This window comes from Hemitrygon akajei, chromosome 22, assembly GCF_048418815.1.
Source record: "Hemitrygon akajei chromosome 22, sHemAka1.3, whole genome shotgun sequence".
NCBI lineage: Eukaryota > Metazoa > Chordata > Chondrichthyes > Myliobatiformes > Dasyatidae > Hemitrygon > Hemitrygon akajei.
Window position 1 is genome coordinate 8,792,334 of NC_133145.1, and position 21,317 is coordinate 8,813,650.

Consider the following 21,317-nt stretch of genomic DNA (forward strand, 5'->3'; position numbering starts at 1 on the left):
ATCTCCACTCCACTTGCCCAATGTTATCATTCTTTTAAAAAGAAATTCCTACATTGGAGTGACTTCATTGGTCAATGTCTTCATAACTGATGATGGTGCATGACCCAAGGCGATGAAAAGCAACTGGAGCCTTTGCCTCCATCCCCCCCCCCCCCCCACCCACCAGCAACTCAATACTTCATTTCAACGAAAAAGATGAAGTATAGGATGCACACAGTTCCTAAATGTACTTTTACATTTCAGTTCAACAGCAGCACAACAGCTAAACAATTAGGAATGGCCAATAAATGCTGGCCTTGCAACATTCACAACCCTGAAGGAAAGTGCCTCCTGCTACCAGAAGGGGAAGGTGGGAAGGAGGCCAGAGAAGTTGATGGTTGAAAGGGTGATCAGTTTGAAAGTTTGTTCTGTCGACTGGTGTTAAGGTTGAAAGGGTGATCAGTTTGAAAGTTTGTTCTGTCGACTGGTGTTAAGGCCCTGCAAGCTGCCACTGGAGATAAAAAATCAAAACAAACTGCATATACCTGAAAGCTCATAAAGAAAAGGCTGAAAATATTCAACCATTCAGGCAGGATCAATGAAACAGAAACAAAGTCTTCAAACTGAAACGCTGTCATTGTTTCTCTTCCCACAGAAGGAAGAGTGAAACCCATCCTCTCCTGTATTACAGGAGCCTGAAGACCACTCTGAAAGATCCAGAAACAGTTTCTTCCCCTCCAATATCATATTTCTAAATGTACTAGAGTACTATTTTGTTAAGCAACACAAAATGCCAGAGGAACTCAGGCAGGCCACACAGCATCTATGGAAAAGAGTAAACAGTTGACATTTTGGGCTGAAACCCTTCATCAGGACTCAGTCTGGATGAGTTCTGAAGGAGGTCTTGGCCCAAAACGTCATCTATCTATTCATTTCCATAGGTGCTGCCTGACCTACTGAGATCCTCCGGCATTTGGTGTGTGTTGCTCAGGATTTCCAGCATCTACAGATTTTCTTGTGCTTATGATTTACTACTTTGTTATTCATTGTTTTTGGACTGATTATTTATTTGTTTTCTAATTTATGTTAGTTTTATGCCTTTGCACTCTACTGCTGCAACAAAACAACAAATGTCACATCACTGTAGGTCAGTGATAATAAATCTGAATCTGATCTTGATTACTTAAGAGTGAGTGTGCATATTCATGAACTGTCATACTCAGCATATTTAAGCCCCAGCACCTGTTGAATATTTTATTACATCATTTACCTTAAATGTTCCATGCCCAACATTACCTGGTAACCAGGTAAACAAAGTTAACTATCACCTCTGAGGTGTACACAGCCTCTCTGATATGACATCCTCCTCCCAACTTCATGCCCATCCACCTCTAATCACCAGACTCCACCTCTCCCTCTGCACCCTCCCAGCAGATACCGGAACAGGAAGGGATGCCATCTTCACCCATACTTGCTCCCTTTCTGTGCCAAAGTGACTGCTACATTCTGCGACTGACCTTTGGCCTGTTCTAGGTCCAGATGTGGGTTGAAACTTCCATGCAGTTGCTGTGTGATATGATTGGACAGTTCAGTCAGAGCACATTCCACAGCTGAAAATTTGGCATCAACCTGGCAGGGCAGCAAAGGGCAAGCCTCCACAGGTTTATCTAATTGTTGATATTCCTGGGGAAATAAAATTATACATTACTTCCAAGGCATCATGAAATAAAATTCCATAATATATCTATAAATTATGTTGCTAGACCCATAGTAGGCAAGCAATTAGAATGACAACCAGGCAATGGTATAGTGGGATATCACACCCTAAGCCTCAAAGTGTGGCATCATCACTTAGGTTAAAATAGCTGTCTTTCTCTTTTAAGGAACGCTCCATCTACTTGTCTGCACATCGAGGGACCTGCCAGAGCAATCATCCACCCAGCTATTCCGTTCCATCACCTGCCAAGCAGAAAAGGGAATCCTCTCAATGGAGCTTCCCTTCCAGCTGAGAATAACTCAGACCAGGCCCAGGCACACCTCACATTAACCAGGGCAGGATACGGCCAACACAACTTCAAACACTTAGTTCATTTCAAGGAAAGGAAGTCTCAAGTGTACAAAATATTGATGATTTTCCTGACCTTTACCCAGTTATTTTTCTAGGGGGAAAAAGCAGGAAATTGAGTCAAACACTCCAACATTCAGGTTGGAGGAACAACACCTGGAACAATCTGGGTAACCTCCAACCTGATGGCATGAACACTGACTTCTCTAACTTCCGTTAATGCCCCTCCTCCCCTTCTTACCTCATCCCTGATATATTTAGTTTTCTCCCCCCTCCTCTTTTTTTTTCCTCTCTCTCTGCCCATCACTCTGCCTGTTCTTCATCTCCCTCTGGTGCTCCCCTCCCCCTTTCTTTCTCCTTAGGCCTCCCGTCCCATGATCCTTTCCCTTCTCCAGCTCTGTATCCCTTTTACCAATCACCTTTCCAGCTCTCAGCTTCACCCCATCCTCTCTGGTCTTCTATCATTTTGCATTTCCCCCTTCCCCTCCTACTTTCAAATCTCTTACTATCTTTCCTTCCAGTTAGTCCTGACAAAGGGTCTCGGTCTGCTACGTCGACAGAGCTTCTCCCTATAGATGCTGCCTGGCCTGCTGCGTTCCACCAGCATTTTGTGTGTGTTGCTTGAATTTCCAGCATCTGCAGATTTCCTTGTGTTTGCTTTTCAAATTGAGTCAAAGTTGAGTTTATTGTCACATGTACAAATATACATGCAATGTAAAACTTGCAGCAATATCACAGGCACAGAGCATCAGATAAGCAGCATTTACAAGAAAGAAAACATAAATTAAACATAAATTTGCACAAGTTTTACAAGAAAGAACTCAGAACGATAAAAACTAAGTTCATTTAGTGCCAGGGTCAGGGATGTCTCTGATCGCGTGCACAGCATTCTGAAATGGGAGGATGATCAGACAGATGTTGTGGTACACATCGGTACCAATGACATAGGTAGAAAGAGTCAAGAGGTCCTGAAGAGTGAGTACAGAGAGCTTGGTAGGAAGTTGAAAAACAGGACCTCGAGGGTAGTAATCTCTGGATTGCTGCCTGTGTCACGTGCCAATGAGGGTAAGAGTAGGATGCTCTGGCAGGTGAACACATGGCTGAGAAACTGGTGTAGGGGACAGGGTTTCAGATTTCTAGATCATTGGGACCTCTTCTGGGGCAGGTGGGACCTGTACAAGAGAGACGGGTTATACCTGAACTACAAGGGGACCAATATAGTGGCAGGGAGGTTTGCTAGTGTTATTGGGGAGGGTTTAAACTAGATTTGCAGGGGAATGGGAACCAGAGTGCCAGAGTAGATAGTGGAACGGGGGTAAAAATAAATGATGTTAGTAGTTCATGCAAAGTCACAAATAGTAAGGTTGTGTGTGGTGAGGTGTGTATATTCCAATGCAAGGAGTATTGTGGAAAAGACAGAAGAGCTGAGGGCCTGGATTGACACGTGGCATTATGACATCATAGCCATTACTGAAACTTGGCTACAAGAGGGGCAGGACTGGCAGTTCAATGTTCCAGGGTTCCGATGTTTCAGACGTGATAGAGGCAGAGGGATGAAGGGTGGGGGGGTGGGTGGCATTGCTAGACAGGGAAAATATTACAGCAGTGCTTCAGCAGGACAGATTAGAAGGCTTGTCTACTGAGGCCATATGGGTGGAGCTGAGAAACAGGAAAGGTATGACCACATTAATAGGGTTGTATTATAGACCACTATAGTCTATTGAGTCAGCGAGAATTGGAGGAGCAAATCTGCAGAGAGATAACAGACAACTGCAGCAGACAGAAAGTTGTGATTGTAGGGGATTTTAATTTTCCACACATTGATTGGGACTCCCATACTGATAAAGATCTAGGTGGGTTAGAGTTTGTGAAATCTGTTCAGGAAAGTTTTCTAAATCAATATATAAATGTACCAACTAGGGAAGATGCAATATTAGATCTCCTATTAGGAAATTAGTTAGGACAGGTGATGGAAGTGTGTGTAGGGGAACACTTTGGTTCCAGTGATCATAATGCCATTAGTTTCAACTTGATCATGCATAAAGATAAACCTGGTCCTCGGGTTGAAGTTCTAAACTATAAAAAGGCCAAATTTGAAGAAATGAGAAAGGATCTAAAAAGCGTAGATTGGGACAGGTTGTTCTCTGGCAAGGATGTGATTGGTAAGTGGAAGGCCTTCAAAGGAGAAATTTTGAGAGTGCAGAGTCTGTCAGGGTTAAAGGCAAAATGAATAAGAATAAGGAACCTTGGTTCTCAAGGGATATTGGAGCTCTGATAAAGAAGAGAGAGATGTATAACATGTATAGGCAACAGGGAGGAAATAAAATGCTTGAGGAGTATAAAAAGAGTAAGAAAATACTTAAGAAAGAAATCAGGAAGGCTAAAAGAAGACATGAGGTTGCTTTGGCAGTCAGGGTGAAGGATAATCCTAAGAGCTTCTACAGGTATGTTAAGAGCAAAAGGATTGTAAGGGATAAAATTGGTCCCCTTGAAGATCAGAGTGGTCGGCTATGTAAAGAACCAAAAGAAATGGGAGAGATATTAAATGGGTTTTTTGCATCTGTATTTACTAAGGAAACTGGAATGGAGTCTATGGAAACAAGGCAAACAAGTAGGGAGGTCATGAAACTTATACAGATTGAAGAGGAGGAGGTGCTTGCTGTCTTAAGGCAAATCAGAGTAGATAAATCCCCAGGACCTGACAGGGTATTCCCTCGGACCTTGAAGGAGACTAGTGTTGAAATTGCAGGGGCCCTGGCAGAAATATTTAAAATGTCGATATCCACGGGTCAGGTGCCGGAGGATTGGAGGATAGCTCATGTCATTCTGTTGTTTAAAAAAGGCTCAAAAAGTAAACCGGGAAATTATAGGCCGGTAAGTTTGACATTGGTAATAGGTAAATTATTGGAAGGAATACTAAGAGATAGGATCTACAAGTATTTGGATAGACAGGGACTTATTAGAAAAAGTCAGCATGGCTTTGTGCGTGGTAGGTCATGTTTAACCAATCTATTAGAGTTTTTCAAGGAAGTTACCAGGAAAGTGGATGAAGGGAAGGCAGTGGATGTTGTTATTATGGACTTCAGTAAGGCCTTTGACAAAGTCCTGCATGGGAGGTTAGTTAGGAAGATTCAGTCGCTAGGTATACATGGAGAGGTAGTAAATTGGATTAGACATTGGCTCAATGGAAGAAGCCAGAGAATGGTAGTGGAGGATTGCTACTCTGAATTGGACCAGTTGGAGGAATGGGTGAAAAATGGCAGATGGAGTTTAATGTGGACAAGTGTGAGGTATTGCACTTCGGAAGGCCAAACCAAGGTAGAACATACAAGGTAAATGGTAGGACACTGAGGAGTGCAGTAGAACAGAGGGATCTGGGAGTACAGATACATAATTCCCTAAAAGTGGTGTCACAAGTAGATAGGGTTGTAAAGAGAGCTTTAGGTACATTGGCCTTTATAAATCAAAGTATTGAGTATAAGAGTTGGAATGTAATGGTGAGGTTGTATAAGATATTGGTGAGACCAAATTTGGAGTATTGTGTGCAGTTTTGGTCACCTAATTACAGGAAGGATATTAATAAGGTTAAAAGAGTGCAGAGAAGGTTTACAAGGATGTTGCCGGGACTTGAGAAACTGAGTTACAGAGAAAGGTTGAATAGGTTAGAACTTTATTCCCCGGAGCGTAGAAGAATGAGGGGTGATTTGATAGAGGTGTATAAAATTATGATGGATATAGATAGAGTGAATGCAAACAGGCTTTTTCCACTGAGGTCAGGGGACAAAAAAAACCAGAGGACATGGGTTAAGGCTGAAGTTTAAAGGGAACATTAGGGGGGACTTCTTCACGCAGAGAGTGGTGGGAGTGTGGAATGAGCTGCCAGATGGAAATGGTGCATCCAGGCTCACTTTTGACGTTTAAGAAAAACTTGGACAGGTATACAGATGAGAGGGGTTTGGAGGGATATGGCCTAGGTGCAGGTCAGTGGAACTAAGCAGAAAAATGGTTTGGCACTGCCAAGAAGGGCCAAAAGGCCTGTTTCTGTGCTGTAATGTTCTATGGTTTTATTTTAGTGCAAGGTAATCAAAATGGTCATGGTGTTACTGAACTATAGTGATCTGATTGGTGCAAGAACCAAATTGTTGAAGGTGTCATGGTCCCTTTTGGCAATCCCCCACCTGGCTATTTACCTTAGGATTTGGGCCTCAATCCCCTCATTTAGTTTCCAATCATTCCCAGGTGCCACTAACTACACACACCTGCTTTCCATCAGCAAATGCAGGATAAAAACCCTGTGATCACAACAAGAAACTGTCAGTTTGTTAGTTGATTCCGGTGTGAGTAACCTTGTTTTTAGGACTGCCAGTTCTAAGTCTAGCATTGCTCCTGGATACTGATTCCACGCTCGCTACGTCAAGAACGCCTACCGACTCTGTCTCCATGCCCATGTTCTGCATCTGGGTTCGTCTGCCACCTCGCTTGTGTAACAGAAGGAGGGTAATGGTTGTGGGACTTAGGAAACCTGATGTACTACAGAACCAGGTTCCAACACAGCTACTTCCCTTCAACAATTTAGTTTTTGCAGCAATCTCCTGCCCAATGGTGTCTGTCAGAAGTTGGCATGGACCTGGATGGCAGGGATCTTTGATGATGGATCTTAAGGCAGCAACTCCTGCAGATACTCCACTGGATCATGTCTAGGAGAGTAGGGTTGGGGGAGCAGGTTAATTACCTCTCCTGTTTTATTCTCTATCAATAGAATTGTGGTTGGTCTTTAACCTCATCCCAAACATTTGCTTACATCTCAGTTCAAATATCTTTGTCCATCAACAATTGAACATATTCAATTGCTGTTTGTGGGAAAAAGTTCTAAACCTGCACCACCCCTTATGTGTAAGGTACACTCTCAAGCTTTACTCCCAAATTCTGGCTCAAATTCTAAGATTCTGTCTCCTAGTCCTGGAACTCCTAAACATCTAGCCTTTTAGCAAAATAGAATGTATAGAGGAGATATGTTAGGAGCATACAGACATACTTTATTGTCCTGAGGGAAATTGGGTACTGTTTCACCCTTCTTGTACTTGTACTGTTTCACTCTCCTTGGACTCAGTGAAACTTAAGATGTCTATTGCCATGGTATCCAATGAATGAAGTTGCTTCAGAAACCAGTAGCAGAATTTAAAGTGATATAACACAAAACAACCACAACAATATTAGTTGTTGTAGGAAGACAATGGGAAGACAGCGAAGGTCCCACCACAATTTCTCAGTCCACTTTGTTCAGGAATAGGACTTTAACCGATGCAACAGGAAAGTACACAAGAAATGGCAGGAACCTTGGGAACATCAATGTACAGAGACATGTTGGGGTGCAAGCCTATTGCTCCCTGAAAGTGAGAAACACAATTTGATTGAGTGATAAGGTAAGTGTACAGCTTAATTGGTTGGGATGTTGAATATAGAAACATAGAAACCCTACAGCACAATACAGGCCGTTTGGCCACGGAGCTGTGCCGAACACGTCCCTACCTTAGAAATGACTAAGCTTACCCATGGCCCTCTATTTTTCTAAGCTCCATGTACCTATCCAAAAGTCTCTTAAAAGACCCTACCGTATCTGCCTCCACCACCGTTGCCAGCAGCCCATCCCACGCACTCACCACTCTGAGTAAAAAAAACTTACCCTTGACATCTCCTCTGTACCTACTCCCCAGCACCTTAAACCTGTGTCCTCTTGTGGCAACCATTTCAGCCCCGGTAAAAAGCCTCTGAGTATCCACGTGATCAATTCATCTCATCATCTTATACACCTCTATCAGGTCACCTCTCATCCTCCGTCGCTCCAAGGAGAAAAGGCCGAGTTCATTCAACCTATTCTCATAAGGCATGCTCCCCAATCCAGGCGTCCTTGTAAATCTCCTCTTCACCTAACCCTATGAATTCCACAACCTTCCTGTAGTGAGGTGACCAGAACTGAGCACAGTACTCCAAGTGAGTCTGACCAGGGTCCTATAAAGCTGCAACATTACCTCCTAAATTCAATTCCACGACTAATGAAGGCCAAAACACCAAATGCCGCCTTAACCACAGAGTCAACCTGCACAGCTGTTTTGAATATAATAACCTACAAATTATGTTGTAGCTGGATAAAGCTTTGGCTAAGCCACATTAGGTGAATTGTGTGCAATTCTGGTTGCTGCTTTACAGGACGGACGTGGAGGCTTCTGAAAGGGTACAGAAGAGGTTCACCAAGATTTTACCTGGATTGGACAGAATCAGCTATAAAGAGACATTAAACAAACTTTGATTATTTTCCCTGGAGCTTTGGAAGCTAGGAATGAATGGACTTTTGATAGAGGTTTATGATATATGAGAAGTACAGGTAGGTAGATAGTCAGGGTGGAAGTGTCAGATTTAAGGCATAGATTTATGGTGAGGGGGAAATGTGTAAAGGCAATCTTCTCACACACTGTGGTAGATGCCTGGTGGTGGAAGTGGCTATGATAGCGGTGTTTAGGCAGGATCAGGTACAAGTGGATGAGATTAATTTGTGTTGCCATCACAGTTCGTACAGACACCATGGGCTGAGCCGTACTGTTCGAAATTCTATGTTCATGTGAGAAAGAATGAGAACGGTCTGGATATATTTTGGAATGTCACTTTTCTTAAACCTGGCTCAAACTTTTATTTTCACAGTTTCAGAGAGAGTAAATTGCATTATTTTTTCAAAGAGCCAACACAGTAATGATAGGCCTTATGAATAGTATGATTCCCTCAAGTTAAAATTCATTTGTGAACACTGGCATTACTACACAATGCATTCAATGGTGATATAGTCAGATAAGAAATACTGTACATATACAAACATTAACATGTTGTGTATTTGGCGAAAGTGACTTTGAAAAAATTCTTATCTCTATCATTCTGTGATAAACCACAAAGTCCCCTTTACAATACCATTGTAAACTCCTGTGGGCTCAGAACTTATCTTTAAATGCAACTATAACAGCTAGCTAGAACATCACTCGGTGTCAGCAAAACCAAAGAATTAATTGTGGACATCAGAAGCAATCAGAGTGAAAAGGGTGAGCAGCTTTAATTTCTTGGACATCAACATCTCAGAGGACCTATCCCGGGCCCAACATATTGATACAGTCATCAAGAAGGCATGGCAGGGTCTATGCTTCATTAGGCATTTGAGATTTTGTTTGTCACCAAAGACAAGTGAATTTTGACAGATGTACCATGGAGAGCATTCTAAGTGGTTGCATCACCACATGGTATGGAGGTTCCAATGCACAGGATTGAAAGAGGCTGCAGAAGATTATCGACTCAGCCAGCTCCAGCATAGGCACAACCCTCCCCACCATTACAAACATCCTCAAAAGGTAGTCCCTCACCATCCAGGACATGCCCTCTTCTCATTGCTATCATCAGGAATGAGGTACGGGAGCCCAATGATGGCATTCCAAATTTTAGGAACAGCTTCTTCCTCTTTGCCATCAGATTTCTGAACAGTCCATGAATCCATGAAAATACGTCACTATTCTGATTTTACACTATTTATTGTAAATTAGAGTAATTTTTGATGTCTTGCACTGTACGTCTGCCACAAAACAACACATTTCATGACACATGTCAGTGATAATAAACCTGATTCTGATATGGTATATTTTATGCTAAATTTAGTACATCAGCGTGGGGTTTCCTAAACAGGGGAAGTTGGAGAAATGTTGGGGGAAGGTTTGAAGTGGAGAGAGACCAGGGGCTGGGTAGGGACAGTTTCAGTTGTCTGAGCAAGCATCCTCCCATTTGACATGGGATGATTAGGCTGCCACCTCGCTGGCTGTGATCATCTAGATCTATTACAGCAGTTAGTAGACACAGGCAGCACCTTTTGCCTAGGGCGGCAGAGGAGGAGGCTGAGAGATGACTTAATAGAGGTGTATAAGATGAAAAGAGGCATAGACCAGTGCACTTTTCCAAGAGCAGAAATAGCTAATTCAGGAGGCATGATTATAAGATGATTGGAGGAAAGTATAGGCAGAATGTCAGAGGTATGTTTTCTTTACACACAGAATGATGGTTGTGTCGACCGGGCAGCTAGGGGTAGCGGTAGAAGCAGATACATGAGGAACATTTACAGGCATGTGGATGAAAGAAAAATGGAGCTCCATGTGGGAGGGAAGTAGGTTAAAAAAAAATCAGTACAACATCATGGGCCAAGGGCCTGTACTGTTCTAAATTCTACACCAGCTCTTAGCTAGCTGATGAGTCAATCACACAAGAATTAAATTGAGTCTCATATAACAATGTTGAGCCCCTTACCTGCAGTACAAGGAAGTTGTCATCACTGTTCAGGGCAGCCTCCAGCTGCAGCCTGCTCTGTTGCAGCACAACAAGGCTATTCTGCAGTTGAGCCATAGATTTCTCCACTTGACTCACCACAGCTTCCTCCTCTTCCTCGAGAAAATGAAACACATCCCTCTGTGCTTTCTCAACTACTCTCTGCAGCTCGGCACACTTCTGCTTGGCCTGCTGTTTTACCTGTAGCACCGTGCCCTAAAATTCACAAAAGTACACATGTCAGCACCTTAATTAGAGCACACAGAAACTTCTGGGTGAGTCAGCTGGGACCAACCATAAGGTATCCTTCACAAGTTCAGCCAGGCACAGAAATTCAACTCCATCTCATGGAGGTGTTGTGGGTAGTGTGGAGGGCTGTCAGGGGTTACAGCGGGACATTGATAGGATGCAAAACTGGGCTGAGAAGTGGCAGATGGAGTTCAACCCAGATAAGTGTGAAGTGGTTCATTTTGGTAGGTCAAATATGATGGCAGAATATAGTATTAATGGTAAGACTCTTGGCAGTGTGTGGGATCAGAGAGATCTTGGGGTCCGAGTCCATAGAACACTCAAAGCTGCTGCTCAGGTTGACTCTGTAGTTAAGAAGGCATACAGTGAACTGGCCTTCATCAATCGTGGAATTGAATTTAGGAGCTGAGAGGTAATGTTGCCGCTATATAGGACCCTGGTCAGACCCCACTTGCAGTATTGTGCTCAGTTCTGGTCGCCTCACTACAGGAAGGATGTGGAAGCCATAGAAAGGGTGCAGAGGAGATTTACAAGGATGTTGCCTAGATTGGGAAGCATGCCTTATGAGAATAGGTTGAGTGAACTCGGCCTTTTCTCCTTGGAGCGACGGAGGATGAGAGGTGACCTGATAGAGGTGTATAAGATGATGAGAGGCATTGATCGTGTGGATAGTCAGAGGCTTTTTCCCAGGGCGGAAATGGCTGCCACAAGAGGACACAGGTTTAAGGTGCTGGGGCATAGGTACAGAAGAGATGTCAGGGGCAAGTTTTTTACTCAGAGAGTGGTGAGTGAGTGGAATGGACTGCTGGCAATGGTGGTGGAGGCGGATACGATAGGGTCTTTTAAGAGACTTATATGGAACTTAGAAAAATAGAGGGCTATGGGTAAGCCTAGTAATTTCTTGTTACTAGGGACATGTTCAGCACAACTTTGTAGGCCGAAGGGCCTGTATTGTGCTGTAGGTTTTCTATGTTTCTATCATACATCAGCTTCATGATGGAGCCAAATTTCTGCTGGAGGACCAACCTTCAGGCCCCAAAAAGAGCCAATTTCAGTCCAGGCTGCTGTCAAGACAAGGCTGGGTCACCTCACTCCATCTTTCTGATCATACTCCTACACCTCACTTCCCACAAACTTCCCTCTGGAATGGACCAGCAGGAAGGTGATCAGTCCATGTCACCTCCTCCCCAGAATCAAGCTCATTGAGTCACTGTATGCTGATGAAGCTTGTATTGGTGTGCATTGAGGAGATGGGCTTCAAGTCATGACAGACCTGTTAACTAAAGTGTGCAAGAAGATAAGCCTTAAATTCAACAGGTGCAAACCTCTCAGCACTAGGGATGCAGGTTCAGTCCTGAATTTGGATGCTGTCTGTGTGGCGTGTTCACCGTGAAAGTCCTTTCCCCATTTGTCTTTATAAATTTCAACACCTTGCGCTTACTGTATCTGAAATAAACTCCACTTGCCATTTGTACATCCCCCAACCCAGCTGATCAAGATCCATCTGTAAATCCTGATAACCAACTTCGTTGAGAATGACACCAACTATTTTAGTGTCATCTTCAAACCTGCACGTTGCCTTGTACATTCTCATCCAAGTTGTTGACAAATAGCAATGGGCCCAGAAACAACCCTTGGGGAACACTTCTTGTCTCGGGCACCCATTCCAATGATCAACCTTTCCCCTCCCGAACACCCTGTGCTTCCTAACATAAAACCAATTCTGCTTCCAATCAGCACTCTTCCTGGATCCCATGCCATCTAACTTTCCAGAGCAATCTACCATAAGGAACCTTATCAAAGGCCTTAATGAAGTGCATATAGACCACATCAACCACCCTGCCCTCACTGATCTTCTTGGTTACTTCTTCAAAAAACTCACTCAAATTTGTGACACATGATCTCCTAAGCACAAAGGCATGGTGTAAATGGTCAGTGCAGACTTGATGGGATAGAGATCCCAATTCTGCAGTAAATCTCCCTATGACACCAACCAGATCCCGCAGCATATTGCTACCGCTAACCATCAGGTGAGACACAGAAAATTTTGGCCATTTCTCGTATCTCGGAAGCAACCCCTTAACAAAAGCAGACACCTAAAGCAGCATCGGCTTCAGCAGATGAGCACAGCCTTCAGGCTTTCTGCAGAATAGTGTGTCTAAAGAAGCAGACATGAAACTGAGACAAGTTCACAGTTGTGAGCCCTGTGTTCCTGTACAATTCAGAGACAGAGACCTTCATAAGCAGCCACCTCAAACACCAGAGCGTAGTCACAAGCTATCGTTAATCCCAGGTCAACACTGAGGCCTTAATGATGTCCAGTTAGACCCATTGATTAGGCCGTATCCTTCACATACCAGATGCTGGACTCCCAAGACAAAATGTATTCTGATCTCTGAGATTACCAGGTGGATGGATGTTGTTCTCAGAGCATCGTTGAGAAGGTGTAATATCTTTAATTAACTTCTGACCCACCCACAATGGAGAAGAAATGTTCAAGACAACAAATAGAACACAGAAGCCCAAGGAGGGAATGATTGCACCATCTCTCACAATGTCCATCTGCTCACCCAAATACCTCATCAGATACCTCCCACCAACAGCTCACTCACTGGTCTCAACAAACACCTCAAAACATATAGGGCAGGAGCGAGAACATTATCTTCAGCATAGAGGAAGAGGAGAAGGCTTCAGAGTGTAAATCTGGCAGAGTCACTTACTTTAATGGAGTCTATCTTCTGTTTCAACTTTCCAATCTCGCCTGAGGTTTCCTCTATCAGTGTATCCACCTCTCCCTGTCGCTCATTAAGTTCTTTCTGAAATGAAATGAGCATTCAATATCATCAAAAATCATTGCATTGCCTCCATGCTAATGACCCTGCCTGCAGTGCGGTGGAACTTAGACTCTTCCTGTGAGGGAGCACAACCACATGCTGGGCTCACATTTCATCCTCTGATGAACTATCAGGTCCATTGACTCACATGTTGAGATCAGTCGTACAACCCTGGGTAGGCTCTATCCCAGTGGATGCTTCTGCAGAAATGATAAGGTTAGGAAGATGTCAGCACCAGTATAACTCACAGCTACTACTCACAACTTCACTGTGGAAGACACTAACAGTATGCCTGATGTTGTAGTGTGTGAAGGAAGAGAAGTGGGTGCAGTTACTATTACAAGAGAGAAGGTGCTCAAAAAGCTGAAATACCTAAAGGTACATAAGTCACCTGAACCAGATGAACTGCACCCTAGGGTTCTGAAAGAGCTAGCGTTAGACATTGTAGTGGCATTAGAAATAATCTTTCAAAAATCATTCAACTCTGGCATGGTGCCAGAGGTCTGGAAAATTGCAAACGTTACTTTAAGAAGTAACTTCTGCTACCTTCCTCTTTAAGAAAGGAGGAAGGTAGCAGAAAGGAAATTATAGACCAGTTAGCCAGATCTCAGTGGTTGAGAAGATGTTAGAGACAATTGTTAAGGATGAGGTGTTGGAATACCTGGTGACACAGGACAAGATAGCACAAAGTCAGTATGGCTTCCTGCAGGGAAAATCCTGCCTGTCAAACCTGTTGGAATTCTTTGAGATTACAAGTAGGATAGATAAAGGGGATGCTGTGGATGTTATATATTTGGACTTTCAGAAGGCCTTTGACAAGGTGCCACACATAAGGCTGCTTACCAAGTTAAGAGCCCATAGAATTACGGGAAAGTTACTACATGGTTAGAGCATTTGCTGATTGGTAGGAAGCAGCGAGTGGGAATAAGAAGGTCCTTTTCTGGTTGGCTTGCCAGTGACTAGTGGTGTTCCGCAAGGGTCAGTGTTGGGCCACTTCTTTTTATGCTATATATAAATGATTTAGATGATGAATAGATGGCTTTGTTGCCAAATTTGCAGATGATACAAAGATTGGTGGAGGGGCAGGTAGAGTTGAGGAAACAGATAGGATGCAGAAGGACAGGCAGATTAGGAGAACGGGCAAGAAAGTGGCAAATGAAATTCAAACAACACACACAAAATGCAGGTGGAATGCAGCAGGCCAGGCAGCATCTATAGGAAGAAGTACAGTCGACGTTTCGGGCCGAGACCCTTTGTCAGGACTAACTGAAAGAAAAGATTCAAGATTCAAGATTCAAAAACTTTATTGTCATTCTAACCATACATCAGCTCTGCAGGGCAGAATGAGACAGTGTTTCCCAGGAGCAGTGCAATCATAACATAACAAACGCAACACTAAATAATAAACATAACAATAAATAGTAAAACACAACAGCCACATGTCAGTTAAAAACAAGTTATAAGTGTCCAGTGCAAGTTTAAAAAGTGTCCAAAGCAGAGTCAGGTAGAGCAGCTTTTTAGCACTCTGACTACCTGTGGGAGGAAGCTGTTTAGTAGCCTTGTGGTTTTAGTTTTGATGCTCCTGTAACGTTTAACTGATGGCAGAAGAACAAACAGTTCATGGAGAGGGTGTGAGGGGTCTTTAATGATGTACTGTGTCTTCTGGAGGCATCAACTCTGAAAGAGGTCTTGGACAGAAGGTAGGGAGACCCCAATAACCTTCTCTGCTCCCCTAACCACCCTCTGCAAGGCTTTTTTGTTGGCAGGACTACAGCTGGAGTTTCAGGTTGTGATACAAAAAGGTCAGCACACTCTCAACCACTCATCTACAGAATGTAGATAAGATGTTAGTGGGGAGTGATGCTTGTTTAAGCTTCCTCAAAAAGTGCAATCTCTGCTGGGCTCATTTCACAATCCCAGTGGTGTTCCTGGACCAGGTGAGATTGTCCAAGATCTGCACCCCAAGGAACTTGATGTTTTCCACTCTCTCCACTGTGGAGCCGCTGATGCTGATAGTAGAGATTTGAAAGTAGGAGGGGGAGGAGGAAATCCAAAATGATAGGGGGTCGGGTGAAGCTAAGAGCTGGAAAGGTGATTGGCAAAAGAAATACAGAGCTGGAGAAGGGAAAGGATCATGGGATGGGAGGCCTAGGGAGAAAGAAAGGGGGAGGGGAGCACCAGAGGGAGATGGAGAACAGGCAAAGAGTGATGGGCAGAGAGAGAGAAAAAAAAGGAGGGGGAATAAATAAATAAGGTATGGGGTAAGAAGGGGAGGAAGGGCATTAACGGAAGTTAGAAAAATCAATGTTTATGCCATCAGGTTGGAGGCTATCCAGATGGAATATAGGGTGTTGTTCCTCCAACCTGAGTGTGGCTTCATCTTGACAGTTAGAGGAGGCCACAGATAGACATATCAGAATGGGAATGGGACGTGGAATTAAAATGTGTGGCCACTGGGAGATCCTGCTTTCTCTGGTGGACAGAGCATAGGTGAAAATGCATGGTCATGCACTTTGGTAGTAGAAATAAATGTGTGGACTATTTTCTAAAATCTGAGATGCAAAGGGACTTGGAAGTCCTTGTGCAGAACACCCTAAAGGTTAACATGCAGGTCGAGTCGGTGGTGAGGAAGGCAATTGCCATGTTAGCATTTATTTGAAGAGATCTAGAATACAAGAGCAAGGATGTGATGCTGAGGCTTTATAAGGCACAGGTGAGGCCTCGCCTTGAGTATAGTGAACAGTTTTGGGCCCCTCGTCTTAGAACATATATGCTGGCATTGGAGAGGGTCCAAAGGGGGTTCACAAGGATGATTCCAGGAATGAAAGGGTTATCATACGAGGAACATTTAATGGCTCTGGGTCTGTACTCATTGGAATTCAGAAGGATGAGGGGGGATCTCATTGAAACCTTTCAAATCTTGAAAGGCTAGACAGAATAGATGTGGAAAGGATGTTTTCCCATTGTGGGAGAGTCTAGAACAAGAGGGCAGAGCCTCAGGATAGAGGGGTGCCCTTTCAAACAGAGATAAATAAATTTCTTTAGCCAAAGGGTGGTGAATTTGTGGAATCTGTTGCCACATGCAGCTGTGGAGAACAGGTCAATGGGTGTATTTAAGGCAGAGATTGATAGGCTCTTGATTGGATATGGCATCAAAGGTTACAGGGAGAAGGCTGGGAACTGGGGTTGAGGAGGAGTGAAAAAAAAGTATCAGTCATGATTGAATGGTGGAGCAGACTCGATGGGCCAGATGGCCTAATTCGGCTCCTGTGGTCTTAAGGTCTAAGAGAGTTAAGAAAGTTTATGGCTAACAACACAAACCACTGTAATTTACAGAGGGTTGCATTTGGAATTCTTGTGGAGCAGCCATACATTGCTTTCCATCAACAAGACTTGGTTCAAGCCCAAGCCTCTGCTGTTGTCCATGTGGAGTTTGCACGTTCTCTCTATAGGTTTCCTCAGGATACTCCAGTTTCCTCTCAGTGAGTTAATTAGCTACTGCAGATAGCACCTAATGTATTGTGAGTGGTAGAATATGCATGGTGCTGATGGGAATGGGCACACAGAATTGTGGACACTGCCCAGCACATCATGGCAACTGGTCTCCCCTCTTTGGACTTTGTCTACATTTCTCACTGCCTCCACAAATCAGCCAGCATAATCAACAACCTATTGGATGCAGTCTTTCATTGATTCTATTGTGTTTCTTGTATTTAATGTGAATGCCCACAAGACAATGAATCTCAGATGATATACATGTACTTTGATACCAAGTTTACTTTGAACTTTGTACCACCAGGCTCAAGGACAACTACTAACCCACTGTTATAAGTCTTTGGATTGTTTCCTTATGATGATACGATCTAATTGACCTTCCAATCTACCTCAGTATGACCTTGTGCATTACCGTCTGCCTTGCACTGCACTTTCTCTGCAGCTGTTACACTTTATTTTGCACTGTTATTTGTTTTACCCTGTACCACTTCAATGCACTGTGTAATGAATTGATCTGTATGAACAGTGTGCAAGACAAGCCTTTCAGTGTATCTGGGCCAAGGTGGCTGTTCCAGGTTGTGGTACTCAATCTCAGTCACCATCTGCCAAGCCCCTCCTCCATGGCCCTGCCTCCCTGCCCTGGCTATTTACTGTGGGCTCCTCCAATTTGATGTGACCACTGTACAACTTCACTAAAACTAGTCACTGTATTCCAACTCCCAGACACACACACCATCTCTGGGCCCTGCCCTGCAACAGTTCACAGTTCACCAACACATCCAGCTTCACATTCTCAATGTCACACTGACCTCCTCACACACTCAACCTTCACCATCCTCTCTCCGAGACCTTGATCACTTGAGGGATTCCTCCTCCTGACCTCACTCTCCCTCATGACCATCTGAAACTAAATGAAGTTCTTCACTCTGAATACCACCAGCCCTCCCATCACCCCACAACTCTTCCCTCTTTGACACCTTCCACACTTTAAAGGATTGCCAAGTTCCTCAAGTTTTCATCGGCCCTCTTAATTTTAACTGTAGATTAGATTCATAGAGTTATACAGTGTAGACATATGGCCTAATTTATCCATGTTGACCAAGATGTCTGTCTATGCTAATCTTGATGGCTTCTATTTGATCCATATCCTTCTAAACTTTTCCTATCCGTGTACCTGCAATAATTCCTTTGAAATTGACTCACTTCCAACCACCTCCTCTGGCTGCTCATTTCATACACCCACCATCTTCTGTGTGAAAAACTTGATCCTTAGGTTCCCTTTAAATCCTTCCCCTTTCACATTAAACCTATAGACTCCCCCACCCTGAGTAAAAAGATTGCAACTATCCACCTTATCTACACCCATCATGATTTGACATACTTCAGACTCCTTCACTCCTGGGAAATCAGTCCTAGCCAAACAAATTTTTCTTTGTAAAACAAGCCCTCCAGTCCAGGCAACAATCCTGTGCATCTTTTCTGCACCTTCCTAGTCTAAATACATCCTTCCTCTAACAGGGCAGTCAGAACTTCACACAATACTCTGAAGTGTGGCCCAACAAATGTTTTCTATAATTGTCACACCACATTCCAACCCTTATACTCATTGCCTCGGCTGATGAAGTTAAGTATGCCACATGCTTTCTCCATCAGCTGACTCACTGTGTCATTACTTTCAGAGAACTGTGTACTTGTACCCCAAGATCTCTCTGTTCAACACTCCCCAGGGCCCTAAAATTCACTGTACACCCTGCTCACTTCACACTTTCCCCGAGTAAAATTCCATCCGTCATTCCTTATTCTACTTTACCAGTTGATCTAAATCTTTTTGTAACCTTAGACAACCTTCTTCACTGTACATTATACCACCAATTTTGGAGTACTCTGTACACTTACTAATCATGCCACATACAATCTCTTCCAAATTATTAACATACATGATGAACAATAAAAGACACAGCATTAAACTCTTTAGCACATCAGGCCTCCAAACTGTAAAGTAATCCTCCCTATCCACCCTTTGCTTCTTGCCACCAAGTCAATAACATATCCAATTTTGTATCTTACCCTGGATCACATGGAATAGCCTTCCATGTGGGACCTCGTCAAAGGCCTTGATAAAGTCCATGCCAACAATGCCTATTGCCCTGCCCCCATTAATCCTAAAACACCTTCTCAAAAAACTCAAATTTGTGAGACATGATTTCCCAGGAACACGGCCATATGGACTCTCCCTAATCAGCCATTGCCTTTCCAAATATAAATAAATCCCATTCCTCAGATCCCAGTAATTTTCCCACCACTGAGGTAAATCTCACTGGCCTAGAGTCCCTTGGCTTGGCCTTGCAATCTTTCTTAAATTAAGACACAATATTAGCCATTTTACAGTCTTCCTGTACCTTCCCTGTGACTAATGGTGATACAAAATCTCTGCCAGGTCCCCACAATCTCCTCCAATTGTTCCAACAACATGATATACATGGGCAACAACATGATATACCTGTGCAGGACCAAGGATATATCCACCTTTATGCACTTCAAGAGCCAGCACCTCCTCTTTTGTAATGTCAATGTGCTTCACTATATCACTACTCTCTTCCCTGAACTCAGCGGCAACCACACCCTTCTCCATCATAAGTACAGGGCAGAACTATTCAATTAAGGCCTCACCCATGTCTCATGGCTCTACAGATAGATTATCACACTGATTTTCAAAAAGAACCTACTCTCTCCCCATTTGTCCTTTTGCTCTTAATCTCTTACAGTATGACTCCCCTTTGCCTTGTGTCTAAGGATATCTCATATCTCCTTTATGCTCTCCCAACTTCCTCCTTATGTACACTCCTAATTCTCTCACTCTCCTCAAGGGACTCACTCAGTCACAGCTGCCTATACCTAACCTATATCCACTTTTTTCCTGACCAAAGCCTCAATATCCCTCAACATTCGGTTCCCCAATCCTGCCTGCCTGCCCTGAACTCTCCTAATCTCACTTTTAAAATAATCCCATCAGCCCATGTCCTTTCACTTGCAAAGAACCACCCTTGACCAACCTTTGCAGCTGTTGCCATTCTTTCTGGTGAAGAAAGCATGTGGCATACGACACCCCGTCATGTTCGAATTTGATGAGTGTCTTTAACTAACTTGTCTTATACAGTCAAAGCTAATGAGAGCTAAATACTTAGATTCACGTTATAACTTTTGATCTGAGTGACAGATTTTGTTAAATTATTTATTAGACTTGGGTTCTCCCTAATACACTAAAGTACTGAATAGTTATTTTCCCAGTCTCAATATTCCTTCTTTTCTTATAACCCAAGCTTCTTGAAGTGAATTGGGAGGTTTCATAACACCTCTCCCATAACCCAAAATGCCCCACATGTCAATGAACTGCCCTCAGACAGGGTTCTGTTCTCTTATATGCAAGTACAACAACAACAACTATGAAACCAGCAGGATTCTACACGATGCTTGCTTGGTTCCCTGGGGTGGTGTGGATCAGAGGTAGAGTCAGTCTGATAAGATGCAGAGATTAGACTTGACTCCCACTGCTTGGTATGGAGGCTCCAATGCCCAGGATTGCAGAGAGTTGTAGACTCAGTCAGCTCCATCACAGACACAACCCTCCCCATAATACAGACAGTGACTTAAGGTGGCATCCAGCACCAAAGACTCTCGCCATCCAGACATGCCCTCTTCTGGTTAGAGGAGCTACAGGAGCCTGAAGACCCACATTCCGCTTCATCCTTTCTGAATGAACCATGAACACTACCATATTATTCCTTTCTTTTCCATTATTTATTTTTGTAATTTTATCTACTATAAAATGTGTGTTATGTACTCTGTACCACTGCTGCAAAACAACAAACTTCATGCTATTTGCTCAGTGATAATAAATCTGAAGGCTTGCTGTTAGCAGGTTTGCAGAGAATGTTCAAGGATATCTTTAGTCTCTTATTGCTGCAGTCAGAGTTTCCCACCTGCTTCAAAAGGGAAACAATCATACCTGTGCCCAAGAAGAGCAGTAAGAGCTGCCTCAGTCATTGTCACCCATTTGCACTCACATCTACTGTGATTAAGTGCTTTGAGAGGTTGGTCATGACTAGAATCAACTCCTGCCTAGGCAAGGACCTGGACCCGCTGCTATTTGCCTATTGCCGCAATAGGTCAACAGTTGATGCAATCCCGCTGCTGCCTACTCAGCCTTGGGTCACCTGGACAACAGTAATCCTTACATCAGGCTGCTGTTTATTGACTACAGCTCAGAGTTCAACACAATCATACCCTCAGTTCTAATCAACAAGCTCCAAAACCTGGGCCTCTATACCTCCTTCTGCAACTGGATCTTT

The 21,317-nt window shown here is 43.5% G+C and overlaps 1 protein-coding gene and 1 long non-coding RNA gene across 4 annotated transcripts in view; one reads left to right on the forward strand and one right to left on the reverse strand.

Moving 5' to 3' along the window:
- The window catches only part of LOC140714954 (uncharacterized), a 21,413-nt gene extending 20,255 nt beyond the window's left edge, over positions 1 to 1,158 (forward strand). The window contains exon 3 of the long non-coding RNA XR_012096036.1: positions 635 to 1,158. This is a non-coding gene — a long non-coding RNA (uncharacterized lncRNA). The remainder of the gene's footprint in view (positions 1 to 634) is intronic.
- Positions 1 to 21,317, reverse strand: part of LOC140714952 (tripartite motif-containing protein 16-like) — a 49,410-nt gene that overhangs the window by 9,332 nt on the left and 18,761 nt on the right. For all 3 annotated transcript variants that reach the window (XM_073026644.1, XM_073026645.1, XM_073026643.1), the window contains 3 exons: positions 13,360 to 13,455; positions 10,373 to 10,606; positions 1,497 to 1,662 (listed from right to left, as the gene is read on the reverse strand). In XM_073026644.1, the coding sequence (XP_072882745.1) occupies positions 1,497 to 1,662; positions 10,373 to 10,606; positions 13,360 to 13,455 (496 nt within the window). The remainder of the gene's footprint in view (positions 1 to 1,496; positions 1,663 to 10,372; positions 10,607 to 13,359; positions 13,456 to 21,317) is intronic.